General features: G+C 40.5%; 1 protein-coding gene across 2 annotated transcripts in view; it reads right to left on the bottom strand.

Annotated features, from left to right (window-relative positions):
* The window catches only part of KDM5A (lysine demethylase 5A), a 52,243-nt gene that overhangs the window by 6,855 nt on the left and 23,667 nt on the right, over positions 1–21,721 (bottom strand). The window contains exons 12-26 of one of the 2 annotated variants that reach the window (XM_071422250.1): positions 21,519–21,681; positions 20,581–20,700; positions 18,783–18,977; positions 18,508–18,689; positions 17,351–17,475; positions 17,020–17,170; positions 14,072–14,186; positions 10,968–11,323; positions 10,302–10,440; positions 9,259–9,438; positions 7,243–7,404; positions 5,690–6,241; positions 4,018–4,161; positions 1,031–1,190; positions 304–524 (exon numbers count right to left, since the gene is read on the bottom strand). In XM_071422250.1, the coding sequence (XP_071278351.1) occupies positions 304–524; positions 1,031–1,190; positions 4,018–4,161; positions 5,690–6,241; positions 7,243–7,404; positions 9,259–9,438; positions 10,302–10,440; positions 10,968–11,323; positions 14,072–14,186; positions 17,020–17,170; positions 17,351–17,475; positions 18,508–18,689; positions 18,783–18,977; positions 20,581–20,700; positions 21,519–21,681 (2,965 nt within the window). Of the gene's footprint in view, positions 1–303; positions 525–1,030; positions 1,191–4,017; positions 4,162–5,689; positions 6,242–7,242; positions 7,405–9,258; positions 9,439–10,301; positions 10,441–10,967; positions 11,324–14,071; positions 14,190–17,019; positions 17,171–17,350; positions 17,476–18,507; positions 18,690–18,782; positions 18,978–20,580; positions 20,701–21,518; positions 21,682–21,721 lie in introns of both variants that reach the window. The other variant, XM_071422249.1, reaches the window with a different exon arrangement.

Genomic DNA, 21,721 nt, shown 5'->3' with positions numbered 1-21,721 from the left:
CAAGAGGAGTGTTTTCTCAATTAACCTGTTACCTTCTAAAATAAGGTTTGCATATGGAACTACTTGAGAAAACTGTTCTCAATATGGTTAACTGTGGAGGACAGTGCTATGGCATGAGTGATCAAGAATTGAATTTCTGCATCACTTATTCTGTTGTTTTCTGTAACCTACTACTTTCTCCAGGTGAAATCCAAACATGACAAGCTGAGCACTCAACTACTCAAGATGATATTTATATTAATCCACCAACAGAATGTGGTGGGATTTCTGTTCCACACCAGAGTATTTCTCCGAGTTCCCTACCTCCATGACATGAAGAAACCTGTCCTCAGAGGGAGGATGAGTGGCCTGTAAAATCCTCCAGATGTGCTGAGTTTCATCCAGAGATACCTCCAGCAGATCTCCTACCATCATCAGATCTTCCAGCTGAGCTTTTGCTCCAGGTGACAGCTCCAGCACGGGGGGCTCCAGGCTGCGAGGTACCAGCGGGCTCTTGCGAGGCTGCTTCCTTGGAGTGCTAGAACCTTTCAGACAGGAGCCAAGACACAGAATCCTTAAGGCTGGAAAAGACTTCTAAGATTACTGAGTCTGTGCCAAGCCCACCACTAAACCATGTCCCCAGGTGCCACACCCACATGTCTTTTGAACACTTCCAGGGACATGATTCCACCACTTCCCCTGGCAGCCTGTTCCAATGGCCTGAGCATCCTTTTAGTGAAGAAAATTTTCCTAATATCCAATCTAAACCTCCCCAGGCAAAGCCAAATAAAGATAAAAGGAAGAGATCGAAACCAAAAGAAATTAGGTGTTTTTTACAACAAGGTGGGAAACAGTAGCAACTAAAACACACTGGCACAGGTTTATATATCAAATATCAGGCAAGTAACTACAATGTAACTCTGCTGTACATTCCTCCAGACAACATATCCTGTACAGCTAGTGTGGATACAGAGCAGTTCCACTCCTCACTGACTGCTCATCCCAGTTATCTACTTAATTTTATCTCAATGTATATATACAAAGCAAATACCTTGAGAGCAGCTTTTAGAAGCAGAGGAATAGGCGTGTTCAGCACAGAACGAGGGAGCAGTCCACATGTGTGTCACCACCTCCTCTGATTTAATGGGGATTTCCTCATCACAAAACAAATTGGGTTCCAAGCTGCTGGAGGATTTCACACTGGCATTGTCCTGAAAAAGACACACAGAAAACATGCAACATCTGAATCCAGAAAATATCTACTTCAAAGTCAATTCTACTATGACTAAGCAGTGTGCTGCTCCTGAAGCACTCCATCAGAGATACCAAGATCAAAGGTAAAAATTATATCCCTACTTACATGGTGGATGAACACAGGAACTATGGAGATAGGTAAGTTTATTTACAGCTAGTGCATAAAAAATACTTGACAAGTTTCCTCACTCAGCACCTTAAGCATGGTCTTCAGAAGTCAACATGATGTAAAGAGGCTTTTTCTTAGCCTACATAATTTATTATTTTGCTTGAAAAGTCAGACTGCAAGCCCATGAAGACTATCTTCCATAAAGCAGGGAGCATGCTGACTAAATTATAGTGACTACAGAAAGAAATAATTTAGGATTTTAGAGATATGAAACAAAAGGGCATTCCAGCCCAGTGAGAAATATCAGCATAATGGCAATCAAATGCTATCCTGAGATCAGTACTTTTATGGAAGTCTTAAATCAGTTTAAATTAGGACCAAACACTGAAAAAAGAGGGCTGTCATGAATATTTCCAGGAACACAATACTAATAGCACTGGCCTGTGCCCATCTCACTGTGTTGAGTAAGACATTGAACAGCTCAAGGTATTGGACAAGACACTGTCATTTTATGACATAAAAAAGGAGTTTGAGAATGGTGATATTTCTTTCTCTCTGTGGCCTTCGATTGCATGTTTAAAAGAAAGTACAAACTAATGATTTCTGTACAGAACTACAAGTGGGAAATTCAAATTTAAATTGCCCAGATGAAAAGGTAAAATAAATATACTCAGAAAGTGGAAGGTACTTCTCCCTACACAGTGAAGAATTTCTATCTTGAACAGTATCTTGTTATGGGTGTCTTATTGTACTATGGGTATCTTACTGTACTGTATTAAAGGAAGTTCAGGACTAACATGCAAATTTCGAAATTTTTAAATTTTTTAAATTCATCGTTAGCAGCCATAGGCAATACCAGTGCAAAGAAATGAGGAAAAAATACAAGTTGAAGAATGAAAATAGATGGCAGATTATTTGACCAGTGAATGTGTCTGCTTGGAACAAACCTTACAAAAAAATCTAGCTGCTGCACTCCTAATGAAGATTTACTGGAAGAACCATGTTTTAATTAAGAGACATATAATCAAACAGATCATATTTTCATATCTACTTCTATAACAACTGCACATTTGAGAAGCCAGAGAGTGTGGTTTTCAAAATATAGTCTACAGAGCCTTAGGAATTCAGGATTAATTCTACAGGGTCCACAACAAGAGCAAATACATACACGATGCATAATGAGCTGTATCTTTTTTTAAACACACTAGAACAAGTCCACGTATCAAAAACTGAAAAAAAAAAACACCTTTAAAAGTCAACAGTATAGAAATAATTAAATTCTGAGCAACTTTGGGTTTTTTTGTTTTGGGGTTTTTTAAAATCTTGCATCTCCTAGTTTATACCTGAAGAACTTGATTGGTTGCCTGAAAATTTGTCTTCTATTCCAATCATCTTAGTAGACCTAACAGAAGACGTTTCTGGTCTCTATCAGCTTTGCTTAAACATATTTTTCATGGTGAACATCCAAACCAAAAGGGTTAAGCATGAGATTTCTAAATTATGACAGTAGAATCATTAAACAAATGAAATTATGCTCTTGAAAAACCCCAAGATCCTGGCAAGCACATGCCATCTTTCTTGACATGTTTTATCACAGCCTCAGAAAATGCCTCATAAAGAACCCTGAAGCAAAGAACAGTTTTGGGAATTACTTTTATTTATAAAACTAAATTAATGAAAAGCTGTAGCACCCAACAGCAATGTATTCTTGTTGGCATTTCACAGGGGACTCTGTGTCACAAATCTGTGTACTCTATGCATCAGGCTGCTGAGAAACAAAACACTTAAAAATAGGAGATTACAGCACATCATACCTGGAGAATATGCTGCCCCTCTATAAACCAGAATATCTGCCTTAGAAGAATTTACATGTCTCTTAAGATACCATCTTCAAAGGCAGAGATATTATCACTAAAAAGAAAACACTGCTCAAGAAGCAACCGTGGCATTGCCTCTGCCTCTACATATTTCAAAAGGACATTTCAAGACCTTGAAAACACATGGTTTTCTCCACAACTGCCTTTTCTCATGAAAGTTCTTCTCTCAATAAAACACCTCAGAAATTTAACTGCAGTTACAATTTCTGTACTAAATCCAGACACTAATTTTACAATATGATCCAGACATCTTGTCTCAAAAAACTCCACACTCCAAAATGGAACACATGTACTTGCTTTATACAAGGGCTGAATGAAGAGGAAGGTATGAAAACATGAACAAAGCTCTGGCATCAGGAAACTTCTTACACAGCATGCAGTTTTTGAAGGCTGATCTTTTTGCTGTAGCAAAAACTTTCCAAGAGCTCTTCATATAGATTCTTATGACTCATGGTATCTCTGAATGGGGCATAAAGACAATGTTCATCCTCCAGGCTGTTATAAATACAAATCCCTTTTTAAGTGTGTCTTTTTCCTCAGCATTAAAAGGCATCTTTTGAAATTCAAAAGGTGGAAAGGACTTTGGAAATTTTGCATAAAAACATTACAAAACTTCACAACAGTTGAGAGAATGGGGACATTGAGATAAAAATCAGGAAGTACCTCTTCTGCCACAGGCACTAGGGCAGAGAATATAAACAGCTAGTTTTAAATACAGTAAATATTCTGGAAAAAATGGATTAAAAGACAGGTGTTCTGTATTTATTCCATGCAAACAAACCTCTCTGGATTACCTACCTTTATGTCATAGCCATATGTCTCCCTGATGTCTTCATCAGAGTCTGTCTCTTCATCATCATAATCCAAAGTCTGCCGTGGGGACGAGGACACACTCCCTATCACTCTGTTAAAGGCTGACTGCTGAAAACTTGTCAAGTGCCCCTAAAAAAAAAAATTAAATATGGAAATGAAACAATAAAATTTCCCAGAAAAATCTGTAAAACCTAGAGTTATTAACAAAGAAAACAGTGGTTCTTCTGGCTTGAGGATAACTGCCTGGACATCACAAAAGAGACCAGTTACAGCAAGATGTGAAAAAAGATAGGGAAACATCCAAGTAAAAGGTTTGGTTAGATTCTGATTACCTGTTTTTTAATAATAGTGACTGGAAAGATCTAGATATTGTTCTTCAGTGTTACAAATTACAGCTTCTTCACCACAACATGACCTGCCCTCACTCTCAAGGTGAAGAGGTCAGCTATGGTCAGCTATCAGTGTTTGACTACATTCCTTGCTGAAATTTACTAACAGGACACCAAAATGCTTGTGAATGACAATCCATGAGAAGTTATAAATATTGAGAGGCTGGATTCTGTAAAGAGGAAAATGGAATTTGGACACCAAAGTGGGAACTGTTTTACACATCTTGAGGCCTGTACCCAGCTGTTACAGCTGACCTGATGTTTCTTACAGACACAATGCAGAATGATCTGTATCTTTTTTTAAACACACTGGAACACGTCTACGTATCAAAAACTGAAAAAAACCCAATCCTTAGAAGTCAACAGTATGGAAATAATTAAAATTCTGAGCAACTTCAGCAGTTGCTGTTGACAATGAGTACAGAGGAACAGACCTGCTCCTGGAGCAGCAATGTACAAAACAGAAGCCAGCCAAAACCTGTAGAGCACTAAACTAAGTTTTACCATGTATAGTCCTCAGCTTTTCACTGCCCTCCCCTCTCCCCCACCCTTCTCCAAGAAAAATAAGACATTTTGACACACTTGTTGGGGAAGATGAAACAGGAATGCCTAATAAATATGATTGCCTGGCAAAAGATTTTGAGAATATGGAAACTAAGCAAGACTGAAATGTAAGCAAGCTTGGAGATACCTTAGTTAGTGAACAACTGGAAAACAATGGTATGGTCAGCTGAAGGTAATCCCCTTTTGATTAAACAATACCCTCTGCTTGCAGACAGGGCCAAGGATCAGAGCAGATTCTGCTAGCTTGGCAGAAGGGGTCCAAAGAGTAGCTTTTAGGGTTTAAAATGTAACACAGTATGGTAATGTAATGATTCTTATAGGCTGTATGTAAATGCTATAGGATCTGTATCTTGTACTAGATTGGCTAGTGAAAATCAGAACATTCAGTACAGAAGTAGATTTATGATATTGTCATGGGAACTTCGCTCTCTTTACACTTCCTCACTCTCTCATTCTCTTTACCATGCTCTTGCCTTCTCTCTTTTTACCACTGTCTTTACTTCCCTCAGGCCTGCTCTGAGCTGTGGCTGGCAGCTCCAAGTAGGGGCCCTACACCCAGGCCCTTTGCAATAAACCACAAGTTCCACAACCTGGCTTCGGAGACCTCTCATCTCCATTCGTCCTGACCGTCCTACCCCCCCATCTCTCCTACAGACACTAAATCAGAGCAAGCAGAGGGAACAGCAAGACCTTCCCATCCCTACCTGCAGGTCAGGATTAGCTGCTGCCTTCTGCAGCTCTGCACTGATGATTTTCTCCGTTTTCTCTCGAGCCGCCTGCTCCACCATGCGCTGGCTGAGCACGGAGAGCTTGGCCAAAGCGGAGGACAGCTCATCAGTGGCCAGGGCCTGCCGTGCTCGGTCCTGCCAGCTCATGGCTCGCTCTGTCAGGCACTGCAGGGCCTCCCCCTCGGGCAGCCGCACCGGCAACTTCTGCAGGGACACCAGCAGCGACAGGATGGTCTCCAGGCGCGGCCGGCGCGAGCGCATGCACAGGGGACACAGGAACTTCACCTCCTTGGCCTGCCAGCTGGAGCCCTTCTTCTGAGAGCTGGTTTTGGGCAGGGGCACGCAGCCGCTGTGGAACCAGTCCTTGCACAGCTCGCACTGCAGCATGAAGCCGCTGGCTGTCTTGCGGCAGATGCAGAACTTGACCTCCTCGATTCGGTCCACCATGGTCATCTTGGCCAAGTTGGCTGCCCTGAGAGCATGCATGGCTTCAATTTCCTTCTGTTCCCGCTCCTTGAATACAGCCACCTGCCCAGCAAGGACAAAAACATGTCATGACCTTCACAGCTAAGAGAGATTTCATTTTATTAACACAAGAAAACAGAAAAAAACCAGCTAACTCAAAAAGATCAAGAGATCTAAGCCTAGCCCAAAATTTAGGAACTACATGATCTAATTAAAACTTTATCTAAGATACCTCCTCCTCAGTTGCTCATTACTCCCTAGAGTCCTTCTGGTAGAGATGCTATGTAAACTTTAGATAACCCTCTCAATATCTACAAAGTTTCTGAAGTTTATAATTAAATCTGTCCTAAGGCCACCAGAAGAATAGGTTTTGACTCCAGAGAAGAAGTCAGAATCTGTTCCATTCAACTACTATTGAGACAATGGAGCTGAGCATTGTTTCAGAAGCATCTGAGTGACCACGTATCTCCTGAACTAAATTGCACTTCCTAAATGTTTCCCTTCAGGTAACTATAACCAAACATACTACAGTAAAATAGATTGTGTACAAGCCATATTAATGACCCTGCATATATTTTCTTTGCTACCAGGGAAAGGGCAGCCAGATATCAGCAAATTATTCTGATAAGCAGCATGAGTATCCTCCAAAAAAGAGGAACCAAATAAAACAATCCCTCCAGCCCAGTGTCCATGACCAAGCATTTGCAGGCAGATCACAAAATTGACTTAACCAAGTATGTGTTGGTCCTGATAAGGCAGAGCTGCACCTCATTATTTCCACATGATTTCAATAAATGTTAATATTAGATGAGCAGCAACAGACACTAACCCAAGAGCATTTAAGTCTTACACATACCTAATGTTATTAAATACCAGCAGTAACACTCTGAACTCTACTTTCACTGCAATTAAAGTTGAACTACATTCTTGTGTCAGATTATGAGGTAAACACCAGATTATGAGGTATCTCTTTCAGTGAAATTCATTTATTTCTAGAATTTCTACAGATTAGAGATGACTTAAGCCCACACAGGCAGGAGACACCGCCTTTCACTGCTCCTTACCACAGCTGCAGCATCCCTGGCCTCCTCCAGCCCATCCTCCAGTTCACTCAGGGATTCCAGGTCAAGATCTTTCTCCTTTTCCTTCTCCATCAACTCCTTCGCCCTCTTCCGCCTGTTCTTACTGCTCCCATAAACACCGATATCAGTCCGTGGGCTCAGAACCTGGAACCACCAAGGAAACTCATCCTGTCAGGGACATCTCACCAAGGAATGACAACAGTGGCACCAGGGAACAAGAACTACCCTGCAATCTAACCCCTCTGATACCTGTCAACTAACAGGAAAAAGAGAATAAACAGATAAGGAGAGAAGTATCTCATAGTTAGGGAACTGCAATGTGATCAGCAACCAGTGACATGGCAGGTCAAACTGAGCCACTGTGTTTTCTGATTAATTACAGAATTTATTCAGACTACACTATCATCCATATACCAGCACACCAACATGCAGCTAGACATTCATACTTCAGCATTCCCTTCAGGGGCTGTGGCATTCACATTCTCTGAAAAATCCCTTTGCCCAGGCTTTTTCTCCTGGGAGGCTGAGAAGCCTCAGAGAAAAAGGAAAACAAATTCTTATCTCATTTGCTTTTCCTGTGTTGCGCTCACATGTGGAATAAGTTTGGAGATCATTTACCAACAGGTGATTGTTTCATTGGTTTCTGATGTGAATGTTTTGACTCAATGGCCAATCAGTGCCAAGCTGTGTTGGGACTCTGGAAAGAGTCACAAGTTTTTTCTTCATTATCTTTTTAGCATTGTGTAAGTGTCCTTTCGGTATTCTTTAGTATAGTTTAGTATACTATTCTTTAATATAATGTAGTATCATAAAAAAATAAATTAGCCTTCTGAGAACATGGAGTCAGATTCATCATTCCTTCCTTCATTGGGGCACCACACAAATACAATAAGGGGCCTCTATAAATCAAGTCTTAAAAATTATTTCATATTTACATCAGCAATTTGGTGCCTGAAAAACCCCTAAAAGTACACTATAAGCCTTTCAATATTGATATGAGAGGCTGAAAAGCACTTTTAAGGACAAGAATAAAGCTTTAAGTCATCGTGACTAGTTGGAATGTATACATAAATATAAAATCTAGCAAATTAAATTCAATATAGGAAAGCTCAAATTGCTACATTCAGGAAAACACAAAACCAGAACATATTAAATAATTAGTTAAGCAGAAGAATATAGAGAAAAAGATGTATCTAGAATGTATCACAAAGTGAACAAAAATGAGTGTGATGTGGTTGCAATAGGGAAAATCCCACTGGAAAACATTAAACATTAGTGCCCGGCCCCCTTTGAGACACAAGATGTAAGTACTGCACTCCACACAGCACTAGAGAAAGTCAGAGAGTGGGGATTCTGTCTGGATTTGGACATCTCACTAAAAGTGAAGACAAACCTCAGAGAATTAACAACAACATAAGAGAATAAAAATAGAGCCTCTGAGAATGCAGCTGAACTGGAACTGTTTTCCTTACAAAAAGGAAGTCTGTCAAGTAGATAAGACAGATCTTCAAACACATGATTGATTTTTATTAAAACAAGGACAGTCACTACATTCACTGAAGGGAAATAAATAGTAGCTGACTAATTTTTTTCTTATAGTTGAACAGTTTATAAAATATATATCTATTTTCTTAGCATTTAAACAGCAAGGCAAGTGAAAACATTTATCTACTTGAGACAGGTCTGTGCCCATTTCAGGTCTACATTTCTTCAATGACAAACAAAATGCTTTACTTTCCCTCTTCTTTCACAAGTAAGAGATGAGGTTGTCTATACATAAAACAGGACTAACCAAACAGATTTTCTGCCTTTTTCTTTCTTTTCACCCAATAACAGCTGAAGTTCTATTCTATTCTGAAAAGGATCTGTAATCCAGTGTCACTAAACCATCTCTTCCCTCCAGACAACTGAGGGCCATCATGACCAATTTCTGACAGAGCAGTGTGTTCTTCCCTTCCTCTCTTTCCTTCTCCTGACAGGGAAGTATGTGCTGCTCACCTGTAGCAGGTTGTAGCTGGAATTCTTCTTGAGGAAGGTCCTTCCCGTGCGCTCCCTCCAGGCACGAGCTGCAGCCACCTGGGACTCCAGCTGGGGCAGCGCATCCAGGCGCACCGGGATGGGGCGGCCTTTGGCAGACAAGCTCTCCAGCTGCTCCAGGTATGCATAGTTGCTCCCATTCTGGGGTGAAATAAATTGTTCTAAGCCAACAATTCCACCATTATATCAGCTGCCAGTCTAATTTCAAGCCATACACTACTTTGAAACACTGCCCTCCTTTCCTTTCCTATGGAACTCTGTTTTAGGCAGTGACAATCTATTGTTATTTTAAACAATTCTCTCATACAGCTTTTATTTTAATAGTCATTTTGATATAGCCAACTGGCTTAGGGAATAAGACAACATTCCATTTCCAGACAGTTATCTAAATGCTCTCTGTTGTATAAGGGCTGATGTGAAATCTACTTGGATTCTCATTTCAACTCCCAACAATACCTGGTATAAGATAAGCATTCTAGTTTAGTGACCAGCACCAACAAATATCACAGAGCTTGGGACCAAGTCGTGTGGGTAGACAAATAGGAGAGGTTACTGAACTAACTCATCTCTTTCAGAAAATTCTGGCCACCATTGCCATTAAATCTTGCAATATTTTAGGGAGAAAAGAAAAAAACAAATTTCCATAAAAAACAAAACTTCCACAGACAGATCCAAAACTGAAAACCTGAGAGCACCCTCTGCTGCAGCTAAACATTTTCAGTGACAGCATGCTGATCAGTTCCAAAACGAAATACCATATCATAATGAATTTGCTGGCTTTTATATCTGCTCTGAAATACATAAAAGGAAGGGAAATAGAAATTGGATAGCCAGTGGGGAAACAAATGCAGAAAATCAAGTACACGAGCTCTGGTAAGCACATCTAAGAGCCATAGCAAGGCTTCTCTTCAGGCCACCTTAGTGAGGAGAGGTGCTAGGAATAAAGGACATATCCAAATAAAAGAGTGCAAGCAGAAGATTCTAGTCCCTGCTGTAACCCCTACCTGAATGGCCTCCACTTTGGCTGTCCAGTCTCTAGCTCGCTGCAGGGCTTCTTTCAGTGCCAGCACATTGGGCAGGTAAGCAGGGATGTTCTTGGCCTCGTTCACGATGCCCTCCAGAGCCATCATACTTTGGCGTGGCCTAGAGTAAGAGAAACCCAATTCCAGCCTTCTCTCAAAACACCAGTCATCTCAAGGCATACATCTGACAGGCTGGTGATGCAGCTTCACCACTACACTGCAGGGTAGGACACCATGGCTCTATGCTTGGAGGCTACCAAACAGGAGGTGAGAAAGCTGAGGGGCTTGGCACAATCAAGCTTAGAATGGCAAACATCACAACCCCTGAACACCAGGAAAGCTGTCTCTTGTTGGTAGCCTAGTCAGAGTTCTGTGTGGAGAGGGATGAATAGCAAAGACAGCAGCAACAAGCACAGCCCCAGCCTCCTTCCCAACATGATAGGGAATCAACACTTCTGCAATTCAATCTCAAATCCAACTCTAGAACAATCTAACTCCTGGGGAGTTAAAAAAAAAAAAAAAAAAACCAACAAAATAAGAAAGCCAACTACAGCTTCAAGAGCACAACTTTTCACCTCACATCACCAAAGAGAAAGAGAAACACCAAAGTGTGTGGCCTCTAAGAACAGCTTGTAAAGGAACACTCACCTGGCCTGCAGGCAGACCTTGGCCTTCTCCTCCCACCTCTCTGAGACTGTGAGCAGCTCCTGCAGCTCAGCCATGGCTTTTTCTACAGCATGATGTGGTGCCAAGCCCACACCAGAGTCAATCAGCTTCTTCATCACATCCAGGGTGACTCTCTGGGGATCCAAGAGGGTGGACCTCACCTCATCCAGCCACCGTGCCTGCTGCAGCTCTTGCTTTAACCTTGGCAGCTCAGGAAGTTCAACATAAAGGCCAGAGCCCATGTCTATCAACTCCTGCAGCTTGGAAGAGTCTGGGATCTCATCAATCATGGCTTCCTGAGCACGCTCATGAAACTCCTCCACATCATCGAGCAGATTCTGAAGTAACATACAGCACAAATCAATTAGGAAAAAACACCCACAGAAACCAAAAGAAAATGCAACTGAGGGATCAGCCAGCTGTAAATCTGTATGTGATCATCACATCATCAGTCTGAGCTTCTACACACAATGCCAGCTAGCTGTCACAAGCCATCAAGTCTGACAGAAATTAAGTAACAGACCATCTAAACTTATTTGACGGCCTAATGTCTCATGCCCTAGGCATATTAGTTGCATCAAACTCTGCACCTAAAATAGCACAACTGCAAATGACAACAGCTCCCAACAAAAGAGAATATTCAGCACTGCCCAGTCAATATTAATTTTAAAATAGTGGGGAGAAGAGGGACTTCTGCAAACAGGTCATCATTTCAATAGTGTCAGGAGCATTACAGTAATGACAGCAACACAAAGCAGAAAAAAACATGCTGAGGAGAAATAACAAGCCAGAAATGTGTGAGAATATGAATACCACAGGTCCTAAAAATAACAATGGTCAAGTCTGAAAGTAATATTCCCTAAAGCAGCACTACCACTTATAAGCATCAGGGATTTACTGCACTAAAGAAAGAAATGAAAATACAAAACCCTCTTATTAAAGGAGACAATTTCATAGAAATCCAACTGCACTGCTGCAGTTGTCCTCATCCTCATATTTGGCACTGCAATGAAAAAAAAAATCAAAGCAAACAGACAGGAAAGAATCTCTGCAGGAGACTCATTCAAGGACATTCAACCAGGATACTCCATGGATTCACCTCCAAGTCTCTCACAAGACAGGCATTTCTGACAGCAAGCCAATGGCACAACAAGGAGCAAACCCTACATTTCCTAACCCTTAGCTTACTGCCTTTTTTGGCTGATGCTGCTTTTCATGTCTGTCTGAAAATCAGAAGGCATTTATAAGAAAAAACAAGATCTACATTATAAAGATTTTGATTTAGGGAACATACTCTGAATGCTTCATAGTGGCAACAGTAAATTATTACAGTTTAATAATTACAAAGCCTTCTGTGTTAGAAAATATTCATCATCCAACATGACAATTATTTTGCTATTCATCATGATGGATAATTGCATTCAAATTCCATGTTAAAAGCCAGTGAGTGCTTAGGCATAAATCATCATTATCTGACTTCATTCAGAAATGAAAAGACTACAGTTTGTAATCAGGAAAATGATAATTATTTATTTATTGACTAGTGATTATGCTGAGGCTTCAAGAGCATGCACATGCATAGGCAGAGTGCTTGAACTAGAACCAGACTCCTTCCTAATGCTGAGGGGTGGGGGAACATGGACTAGCTGGGAGAAGGCATTAGACAAAAATACAAGCTGAAACTATTAAGCGTTAATTTTATGCCTGCAGCCCTCTCATTTATGAATTATGTTTTAATTAGAAGCAAGTCTTAAAGACATTTAAAAAAAAGCCCTTCTGAGAACCATCTTACATGTCTACCTAATAGATGATGATAACATTTCATTAATAAATATTAGTAAGTGTTTTTACTAATACTAATATGTGTGATTACATACTAATGCGTGTGTAAAGAAGTGAAATAAAACTATCCTATCATATGAGGATGAGAAAGCACTTTCCACTTTATTAGATGCCAGCCTTTGAAGGACAAAGACAGCATCAATCAACAAGCCTGGCAAACATGCACACTAGAGCCCTATGGTTTTCTGAGAGAAATTGTTTTCAGAAAAAAATGCCAATATAATGTAAACAATAAGAAATTCCAGTGTGAAGTCTCTCTTATCAACACTGAACTATCATGGAAAAGCTTATATAAAACTCATGAATAGGACATCAACACTAACAAACACTTATGGAAAAGGGGCCTTCTAAAAAAAAAACTAATTTATTTTTCAGCTGTATGTTTGGCTATGCAGCAGCAGCTGCACCTATGGTAATGTACAGGATTTCAGGCCCTCTATCGAGTACTATACAACACATGTAAAACTGTACAAGCAGAGCATGCAGGTTAATAAGTGATTAACACACATCTCAAGCATTTCTCTAGGCAAAAAATCTTTATTAAGGATGCTTCTTAAGGAGTTTTCTACAAGCTGGTTAGTAGGTGAAACGCTGTTTAGTATTTCATCACCAGTGACAGAGAAACAAATTAAGACTGCTGCTGAAAACACTTGCTATGATGCAGAGTGCCAGAATGATAAATGGCAATAGCAGCCAGGGGAATCAGTATGATCTGGATTGCTTATTAGTCTAGATTCATCCAGAGACAGGTGCAAAGATATATATGAAGGGCAAGAAATGCAGGCCATGCATACAGATTAAGAAGGCTGTAGCCTGGAAAGCAAGGCTGAGATGTATTTATGGAATGACAATGTGGCACTGCTTTCCTGCTGCCCTGAAAAAGCACAGCAGGGTAACACTCAGAGGTTTCTACAAAAACATATAAAAGGTAGGATTTAGCCAGAAACTTAAGCTCTACAGAGAGCATTAATGATGATGGAATAAGAGTCACTGGGTCTGAGATTTAGAACTGGGCTGTCTGGACAGTGACAGGGGAAAGGGATCTTCTATCTCTGTATAGCTGCACCACCACATCTGACAACACCTGTTGTACCAGGCACCTGGAAAAAGTGCACACATGTTTTACATCCAAAGCTTTTCATCCTCTACACCAGGCAAAATTATCTGTTTAGAAAAACATACTACCACAAAACCAGAACAAAGTAAAAGGCACACCATGATCAGAGGAGCAGATGCAAACTTACCTTGACTTGTCGGGCCTGGCTGATGACACAGGGCAAGCTGAACAGCTGCTGCACAAATGCTTTAAGCTCCTCCATGGTCAGCTTGGTCCGTGTCCTTCCACTGTCTTGGCTCACTCTGCTGTACAAATGGGCATAATTAAATATCAGGTGAGAGATAAGATGATGATCAGTGACAGAAATTATCAATCAGGATTACTGAGAAGTTAGCAAAAGTATTTAATCACCTAAGAACTCAAAAAGAAAAATGTAATTCGAACTGAACAAGAATGCCAAAATCCTGAAAACAAAATATAATACAATTCCCCTAAGCCCCTTCAGGATCATTTACCCTGCCTTTCAGAGGTACAACTGTCTAGGTGAGTTCCAAACTGAGTTTGTTACAAGTAGAAGAATAAGCCCAAATAAATCTGCTTTAGGCAGTACAGGAAGTTGTCTCACATGCCAGGCACTGACAAGAACTCTGAGATATGTAACAGCAACAGGCCCTGAACACAAGTCTTATTAACCAGTGCTTTCTTTCTTGTAGCTGGAGAACTGCTGAAACTGACCTTGCAACAGAGGACTGATATTCAGTGGGACAAGTTCTGCAAAGACATTTCCATTAAATATCCCTCAAAGCAAGTGTAACAAGCCCATTGAATGGAGTAAAAGACTTGAAAGTGACACACTGCATAAATTAAATACTTGGCATACAGATCACTGGCAGGCACAACTTCCCAAGTACAACAGATATTTGAAATACTCAAGAGCTGTTCCCTGCTAATGAATCTACATTTGAATACTACAGAAAGAGTAAAGAAAAGAAATTCTGTCTTATGCTATGGAGTTATGTTGTAAAATTTAGATTAATGATCAAATATCATTACATACCAGCTAAACCTCAGAGAGGAATAAAGAATCCTGCAGGCTTTGATTTGCTTCTGCAGACAGTGATGAGGAGCAGTGGCTGCAGCAAACCTGCTGTGCCCCCAAAATCCCTGAGTGAGGGTAAAGGGGTAGAGGGCTCCAAGGGACAAAACTGAGGGAGGGGACACTCAGCAGTGTCACACTGGCATTCTGGCCTTAATCCAACCACAGACTGGCACAGCACGACATGCTGCACAAACAGGTACAATTATCCCTGCCTGTGGAAACTCCCAACTTCCAGGAGAAGGCAAAGATCTAGGACTAGAATATGGGAGAGAACTTCACAGCTATCCATTATCGGGGTTTATTTAAAAAGAGGTGGGTAAGACACAGATTTTCTTCTGCTACATTTGACCATGAGTTTATTGGTGCATTAATCCCTACCAAATTGCTCTGTTTGAGCACTTGCTTTTAATTTGCTTTTTTAATAACCTTATCCTTTCTGTAAATGTGATCCTTCTCCAGGTTTTAAATATGAACATAAATGTTACAGAAGCAGCTAAAGATGACCTTTATAATTACACTGCCTGGCACTGTCCAAAGAAGCTTCAAGATCTTCCTCAAACCTCAATTCTGTAAAATATTTTTAGTTAGCATATGACAGCCCTCAAATGTATATACAAGTCCTTTTTGGGCCTCATAAAAATCTTTTCTCTTTAGATCAGACATAACACTGAAAGCTGCCAAATCCTTCTACCCCTTGTCTTTCTTGGGGTAAATCTGGAAACCCACCAAATAACTAACTGAAGAGTTAGCTATATCTTCTTACATATATATAATTATATATATGTATCTCAGCAACCTAAGGACTGTTATACTCCAACAGCAGGAGGAAGAGGAGGAAGCAGCACCAGACCAGGAACACCTGGGAGCTACCAAAATAATTATATTTCACTAGAACAGGGAAATGCAACCCATGTCATGCTGTTTCCCCCACCTGGATCAGAGTTCTAAGTGAGTAATACTTCTGTGGCAGTGAGGTTCTACAAGCAATAAAAAACAATCAGGAGAGCTTTCTTTAGCCTCCAAATACAGACAAAATGCTTCTCTATTGTCTAACAGTTTTCCAGTTAGAACAGATTGCTACACTTGTATCTGTGGTGCAAGTAACATTTTAGTGTTCAAATTCAAGCCAATATGATATATGGATTATGTTCTGTGTAGCAAAGTTGGGCATTATAATTAACAAGGTATTTAATTTTTACTCCCTCAAAATGTCTTAGGTAATACACAAAAACCACACAGGCAAGAAATACAACCAACTACAAAACCAAATCTTATCCTCAACAGGGGAACAAGCTACATAAATTTACTGTACAGCTACTGCCACAAGAATTACAGTCACCTCACTGAGCTATTTTCTATGGGACTTATTATTCAGTGCACAAAACGTACAGGAAAGAAGGAAGAACATGCTCCTGAAAGTTTAGGAGAGCAGAACACATCCAGCAGATTGCTGAGGCAGGGCCAGGAGACAGAGTAATGCTGAGGCAGCCACAGGCAAGGCAGGTAACACAGAGAAAGAACCAAGGGAGTTACACTGCCCCAAGTCACTGAGGCAAGGCACTACCTTTCAGCCACACATCACTGTCTCCCATGGTCCTTCCCAAAAAATACCAGATTGGCTCCAACTATGGACTGGTTTTGCTCTCTGTATTGCTGTGCTCCCCTAGATCCTTTTGTCACAAACACCCAAAGTCAAAACTTACTTTCATTACATTTTTACCTCCAGCTGTCTCTCCCTACAACTCTCCCACACATTCAGCAAAATACTTCATCAGCAAACACAGCTTCCCCAAAGGATTTCACATTTCAGTACATAAGTCAGCTGAAAGCAGAATGTTTATAACATTCCAACTAAGCCCACCTTTGGGCCCTTTGTGCCACTGTATCTGCCTCCCCTCCCAGTGAGTCACAGCACTAAGGAAAGCAAACACTGAAAGAAGCTTGCACACAGTAAGACCTCAGGGTTTTAAACTCTTCCAAGTCCAATGAAGTAGCAAAGAAGCAGATGGAAACTACTGAAAAACTGCCTGTCCTACCTGTGTTTTTGCTTTTTGCTCAGAAGCAGCTGTGCTACTGAAGCACAGGTCTCTGCCTCTTTCACAGCATCTCGGAGCCTGCGGAAAAGATCGTTCTCTGGGTATTTCCTATCTTCAGCATCCTCCAACATTACTCTCAGCTCAATCACATCTGTAATAAAAGCACATAAATTATTTGTATGCAAAAAAAGAGAGAGATTTTAGATTGCTTCAATAGCCTTCAATCAAGGTTCCAACAGCATAGCTCAATTTGAAATGCACAAGGCTAATGAGAGCACAGAACACATGTAGGAGTTTCAGGACATCCTATTAAGAATGACAGAAGTCTGACCTTTCTTGTGGTTGAGATTGGCAGACAGAGCCTCTGTAACTCTACTGACCCAAGTGTCGTAAGACTGTGCTCTAACCTTCACGCCATACAACAAAGAAGGAAGGTCTTCTAGTGGGTACCGGTACCTGAAGGTATGCAAAAAGACAGGAAAAGTTTTAATGCCCACATGAAAGTCAGGATATTAATAATATTGAGTTTTTCCAGCTACAGCAAGGCCAGAAAAACAGAGCATGTACATCACTACCATATTTTCTGAAAAATCCTTTGCCCAGGATTCTTGTTGTCATCTTATTGCAGGGGTTCCATGCTGTTGTCTCCTTATCACAAGAGTTTCTTGGTGTTTCTCATGGGCAGCTCCTCAGAGCACTGACTCTTTCTTCTTCACAAAGCAACCAATTGACTCCAGTTACCTTCCTAACCAGCCACCCCACTCTTCTTATTGGTTACAGCTGTGGCCTGTTAAACTCAAGCCTGTTCCTAATCTTTGGTAATTGGCTCAGCTGCAACTCCTTAGGGGTAAGATTGCTTTCTACACTATCTTTATTTTCTTGTATTCCATATCCCTACAGATTCTTCTCCTGGGAAGCTGAGACACCTCAGAGTAAAACAAAAACAATATTATCTCATTTGCTTCTCCTGTGTTTTGCTCCTTTGGAATGTGGTTGGAGAATGTTTATCCAACATGTGAACTGTTTTGACTTAATGACCAATTGTGATGGTCATGACCAAAATGACCAAATGTGATGGTCAATGACCAAATTCCTTAATTGTTTTGACTTAATGACCAATCACAGGCTGTGTCGGACTCTGAGGAAAGAGTAATGAGTTTTAAATCATTATCTTTTAGCCTTCTGTAAGTATCCTTTCTCTATTCTTTAGTATAGTTTTAGTATAGTATTCTTTAATATATTATCATAAAATAATAATTTAGCCTTTTAAGAACATAGAGTCAGATTCATCTTTCCTCCCCACAACAGGGGACCCCAAAAATACCACACATGTACAACACCTGTTTGCCTAAGAACCAAGAAACAAAGAGGATAAAAATACTCCTTAAATGAAGGAGAAAAAAAGTATTACCAAATGTATTTGGCCACTGGGCTACAGCAAACTATTAGACATGGAAGAAAAGTAGGGACAAAAAAAATCCTGTGTACCTTAGACACTTCTTCTGCATGGGACAGGGACATAAATCAGAAGGATGGTATAAGCACACCAGGCGCTCGGGATTGCAGGAACACGTCAGAGCTGACAAGAAGCACGTGGTTCTGCAAGCTGTACACTGACGTTCATCATCTGGAACCAGCTCAAACACCTCTTCCTCAGACATCAACACTCCCTGACAAGAAGAATTAGCCACTTGCTCAAAAATTTTAATGCAAGCAGGGGGAGAGGGAAGCAGAAAGTTCTTTTGCAAGCATTTATTACTCACCATCTGTACAACAGACTCCCTCAGGCGTGTCTCCTCCTCTATCAATAGAGTCATCTCCTTGCAGACCATGGCAGCCAGCCCAACATCCAGGCACTCTGGATCTGCAGCCATCTTGAAGATCAGCTCTTCATGGGAGAAAACACAGTGACGTCCCAGCCTCCGGTAGTGACTGACACACTGGCGTCCAATGGGGAGCTACAGAAACATCATCATCATCATCATTCAGGGGGAAAAAAAAAAATCATCTCTCAGTTTCCAGTCTCCTTCCTTGGAGAAAAAATGGGAAAAGACAACCCAAGAGTTGTCTTTGATGAGACAGAGAAAATTCTGTGGCATTCACATTCTCTAAACAGAGAGAGAGAATTCTCTCTCTCTCAGGTTTTTTCCTGGAGAAGCACAGAGAGAAGAGAAAGCAATTCTTATCTCTACTTGCTGCTCCTGCTGTTTTTGCACATGTGGAATGTGTCAGGAAGATGGTTCACTTGAAGGGAGTTCTTAATTGGATTCTGGTGATGGTTGTTTGTATTAATTGGCCTATTGGGTGAAAGCTGTGTCCTGGCTGTCTCAAGTCACAAGTTTTTCTTTAGTATGTATCTTTGTGTAGTATAATATAGTATCCTTTTAGTATTCTTCACTATAATATAGTATAATGTAATATAATATAGTTTAATAAAGCAACTGTTCAGCATTCTGAATCAATGGAGTCAGATGCCAATCATTCCCCTGTATTCAATAAAATTCTAACAACCTTAAATCATGTCACAGATGAGGACAGAGAGGGTATCAATGCTGGGGAGGGGCATCTTCCATAACCTTATGCACCTAACGTAGAAACTAAAGTTTAAGAGTTGAATAAGCTCTTTTTATTTCCAGTGGCAAGAAACTGGCACCAAAGAGAAGTCATCTGGTCTACACTAGGGTGAATACATTCCCCTCTGGATATTACTATGCTTGCACACAGCCATTTAACATTAAGATTCCTACAGTTAACCAAAACTGGAATCACTCATTTTGTGCCTCCTAAAGCAAAAAGATGCTAAATGAATTTGCTGCACATATTTCTGGTTACATTTTACATAGGCAAAAGAAATTTCACATGGCTGGTGCAGTTTTTCACAGAGGCTACACTCATATTCAATCATGAGTGCTGGAGGAAAGGAAAGAAAAGAGCCCTGACACACTACCAGTCCTGCAGACAATTCTTCTGATAAAAGAATTAAAGTCTCTGAAAAAGGGCTACAATTCCATTTGTAGTATAAAAAACAAAGCTAGAGATAGATGAACTAGAGATGAGATCCTAACTTCCAACTGTAAAGCCTGGATAGTAACAGAACACTCCTTTGACAATTTCCTGAACAACCCACATGAGCTATGCACTGCTGTGGCACAGCTATCAGAACAGCACTAATATGATCAAAAGGCACAAGGAGCTGGCACAAAGGAGGAACAAAGACTCTTATAAGCCTATCTCCAACATTCAAATCACAGCAGTACTTCAAGACAGGACCCAGACCTGTATCAAATTCAGAAAGTGGTATCACAGCTAAAGGTACTGTGAGATGCCACTTTTTGGTTAACCAGTAATTAAAAAGGAAGAACATGAGCTCAAAGTTTCAGTTTGAAGTTGCCTAAAATTAGAATTACTTTGTATAATGAAACTTCCCTCAGTTTCTAACTGCTGTCCCAAGAACTATAAATACAAAATACACTATTTAACTGAAAAAGAGTGTTCAGGTAGTTAAGTTACTAACACACCACTTGCAGAAGTCATATAGCAACTATATACAAAAGAACAGACCCAGTCAGCAGTGCAGAAGTTCACAGCTTCAGCAAAGTTATATCCCTGGTTAAATCCAGAGTGATAGGCACGAGGAAAGGTCACAACAAACTCGCCAGCACACTGATTTGTCCTGAAAACCTAAAAAAAGGGAGGACAAAGCAAAGAAAAAATGTGCAACGTGCAACAGCTTAACACACCAAAGTACAAGATGTTTGAACACCACTTTCTGTACCCATAGATCACCACAGGCAACAGCTATCCCAGTAGTGGTAAGGATTGTTTTTGCCTTCTGAACATGAATACTCAATTTACAGCCTTTTTCAAAAAGAGCTGAATATATAAGCAACAGTTGAAAACTGTCTTTATGAATCCCAAAAGGGATGTTTCTCTATCATCATTTAATCCATTGTACCACAAAATGCAAAAGCTTCTGGAAAAAAGTTTATGGTTTGCTTTGTTGGGGCATTTGCCAGGGAAGCAATTTATCCTAAGACAAAAGCAAATGATAGTGACTGCTGCTTAGAGGTCTGCAGTCAATTATGTTAGGTCAGAAAAGCATTTTGCAATGCTGAGATTTCTACTGCATGTAAGACAAGTATTTTACTGTCAAGAGCTTTTAAAGGGATTGCAGACCAACTTTCTGTTACACAAGGGAGGGGATTTTTTAATTAAAAATTAACTGTAATACACAGCATATGCTTGTCCTGGAAGGTATTTTATGCAGGAAGCTTGGCACACTCACTTCTGTTATGAGAAAATTTAAATTTCCTGGTTAGCCTACAGAAGAATCTAGAAAACAGCTTTTAAAAACACCCTATAAGTAATGAATATGCAAATGCCTACCATAAAAATTCTTCAGAGTTATGCCAAACCATTGTTATACAAATCTGGCAGAGAATGCAAAAAAGAGAGCATGTAGAAGTGCTTATGTAAAAAAATGCTTGTGTGCTACTCACTGGTACACCATGTTCCATCAGCACATTGGGGTTCATAATAGTGACCAGCTGATGCAGGAGATCAGGCTGGGATTCAAACAGCTCAGGAGCCAATTCCTTCATCACATCTTCCAGCTGCTCTGCTGCATGAGAGGGCACACCATACCATGTCTTCGGCTCTCCCCTACAAAACACAAGCACAGGAATGAATACAAGTGAGAGAG

The sequence above is a fragment of the Agelaius tricolor genome, unplaced genomic scaffold (genome assembly GCF_023055355.1).
Source record: "Agelaius tricolor isolate 1412-34295 unplaced genomic scaffold, bAgeTri1.0.p SCAF_3, whole genome shotgun sequence".
Classification (NCBI taxonomy): Eukaryota; Metazoa; Chordata; class Aves; order Passeriformes; family Icteridae; genus Agelaius; species Agelaius tricolor.
Note: the sequence above shows the minus strand (reverse complement) of the source record. Positions and strands in the feature narration are given on the sequence as shown.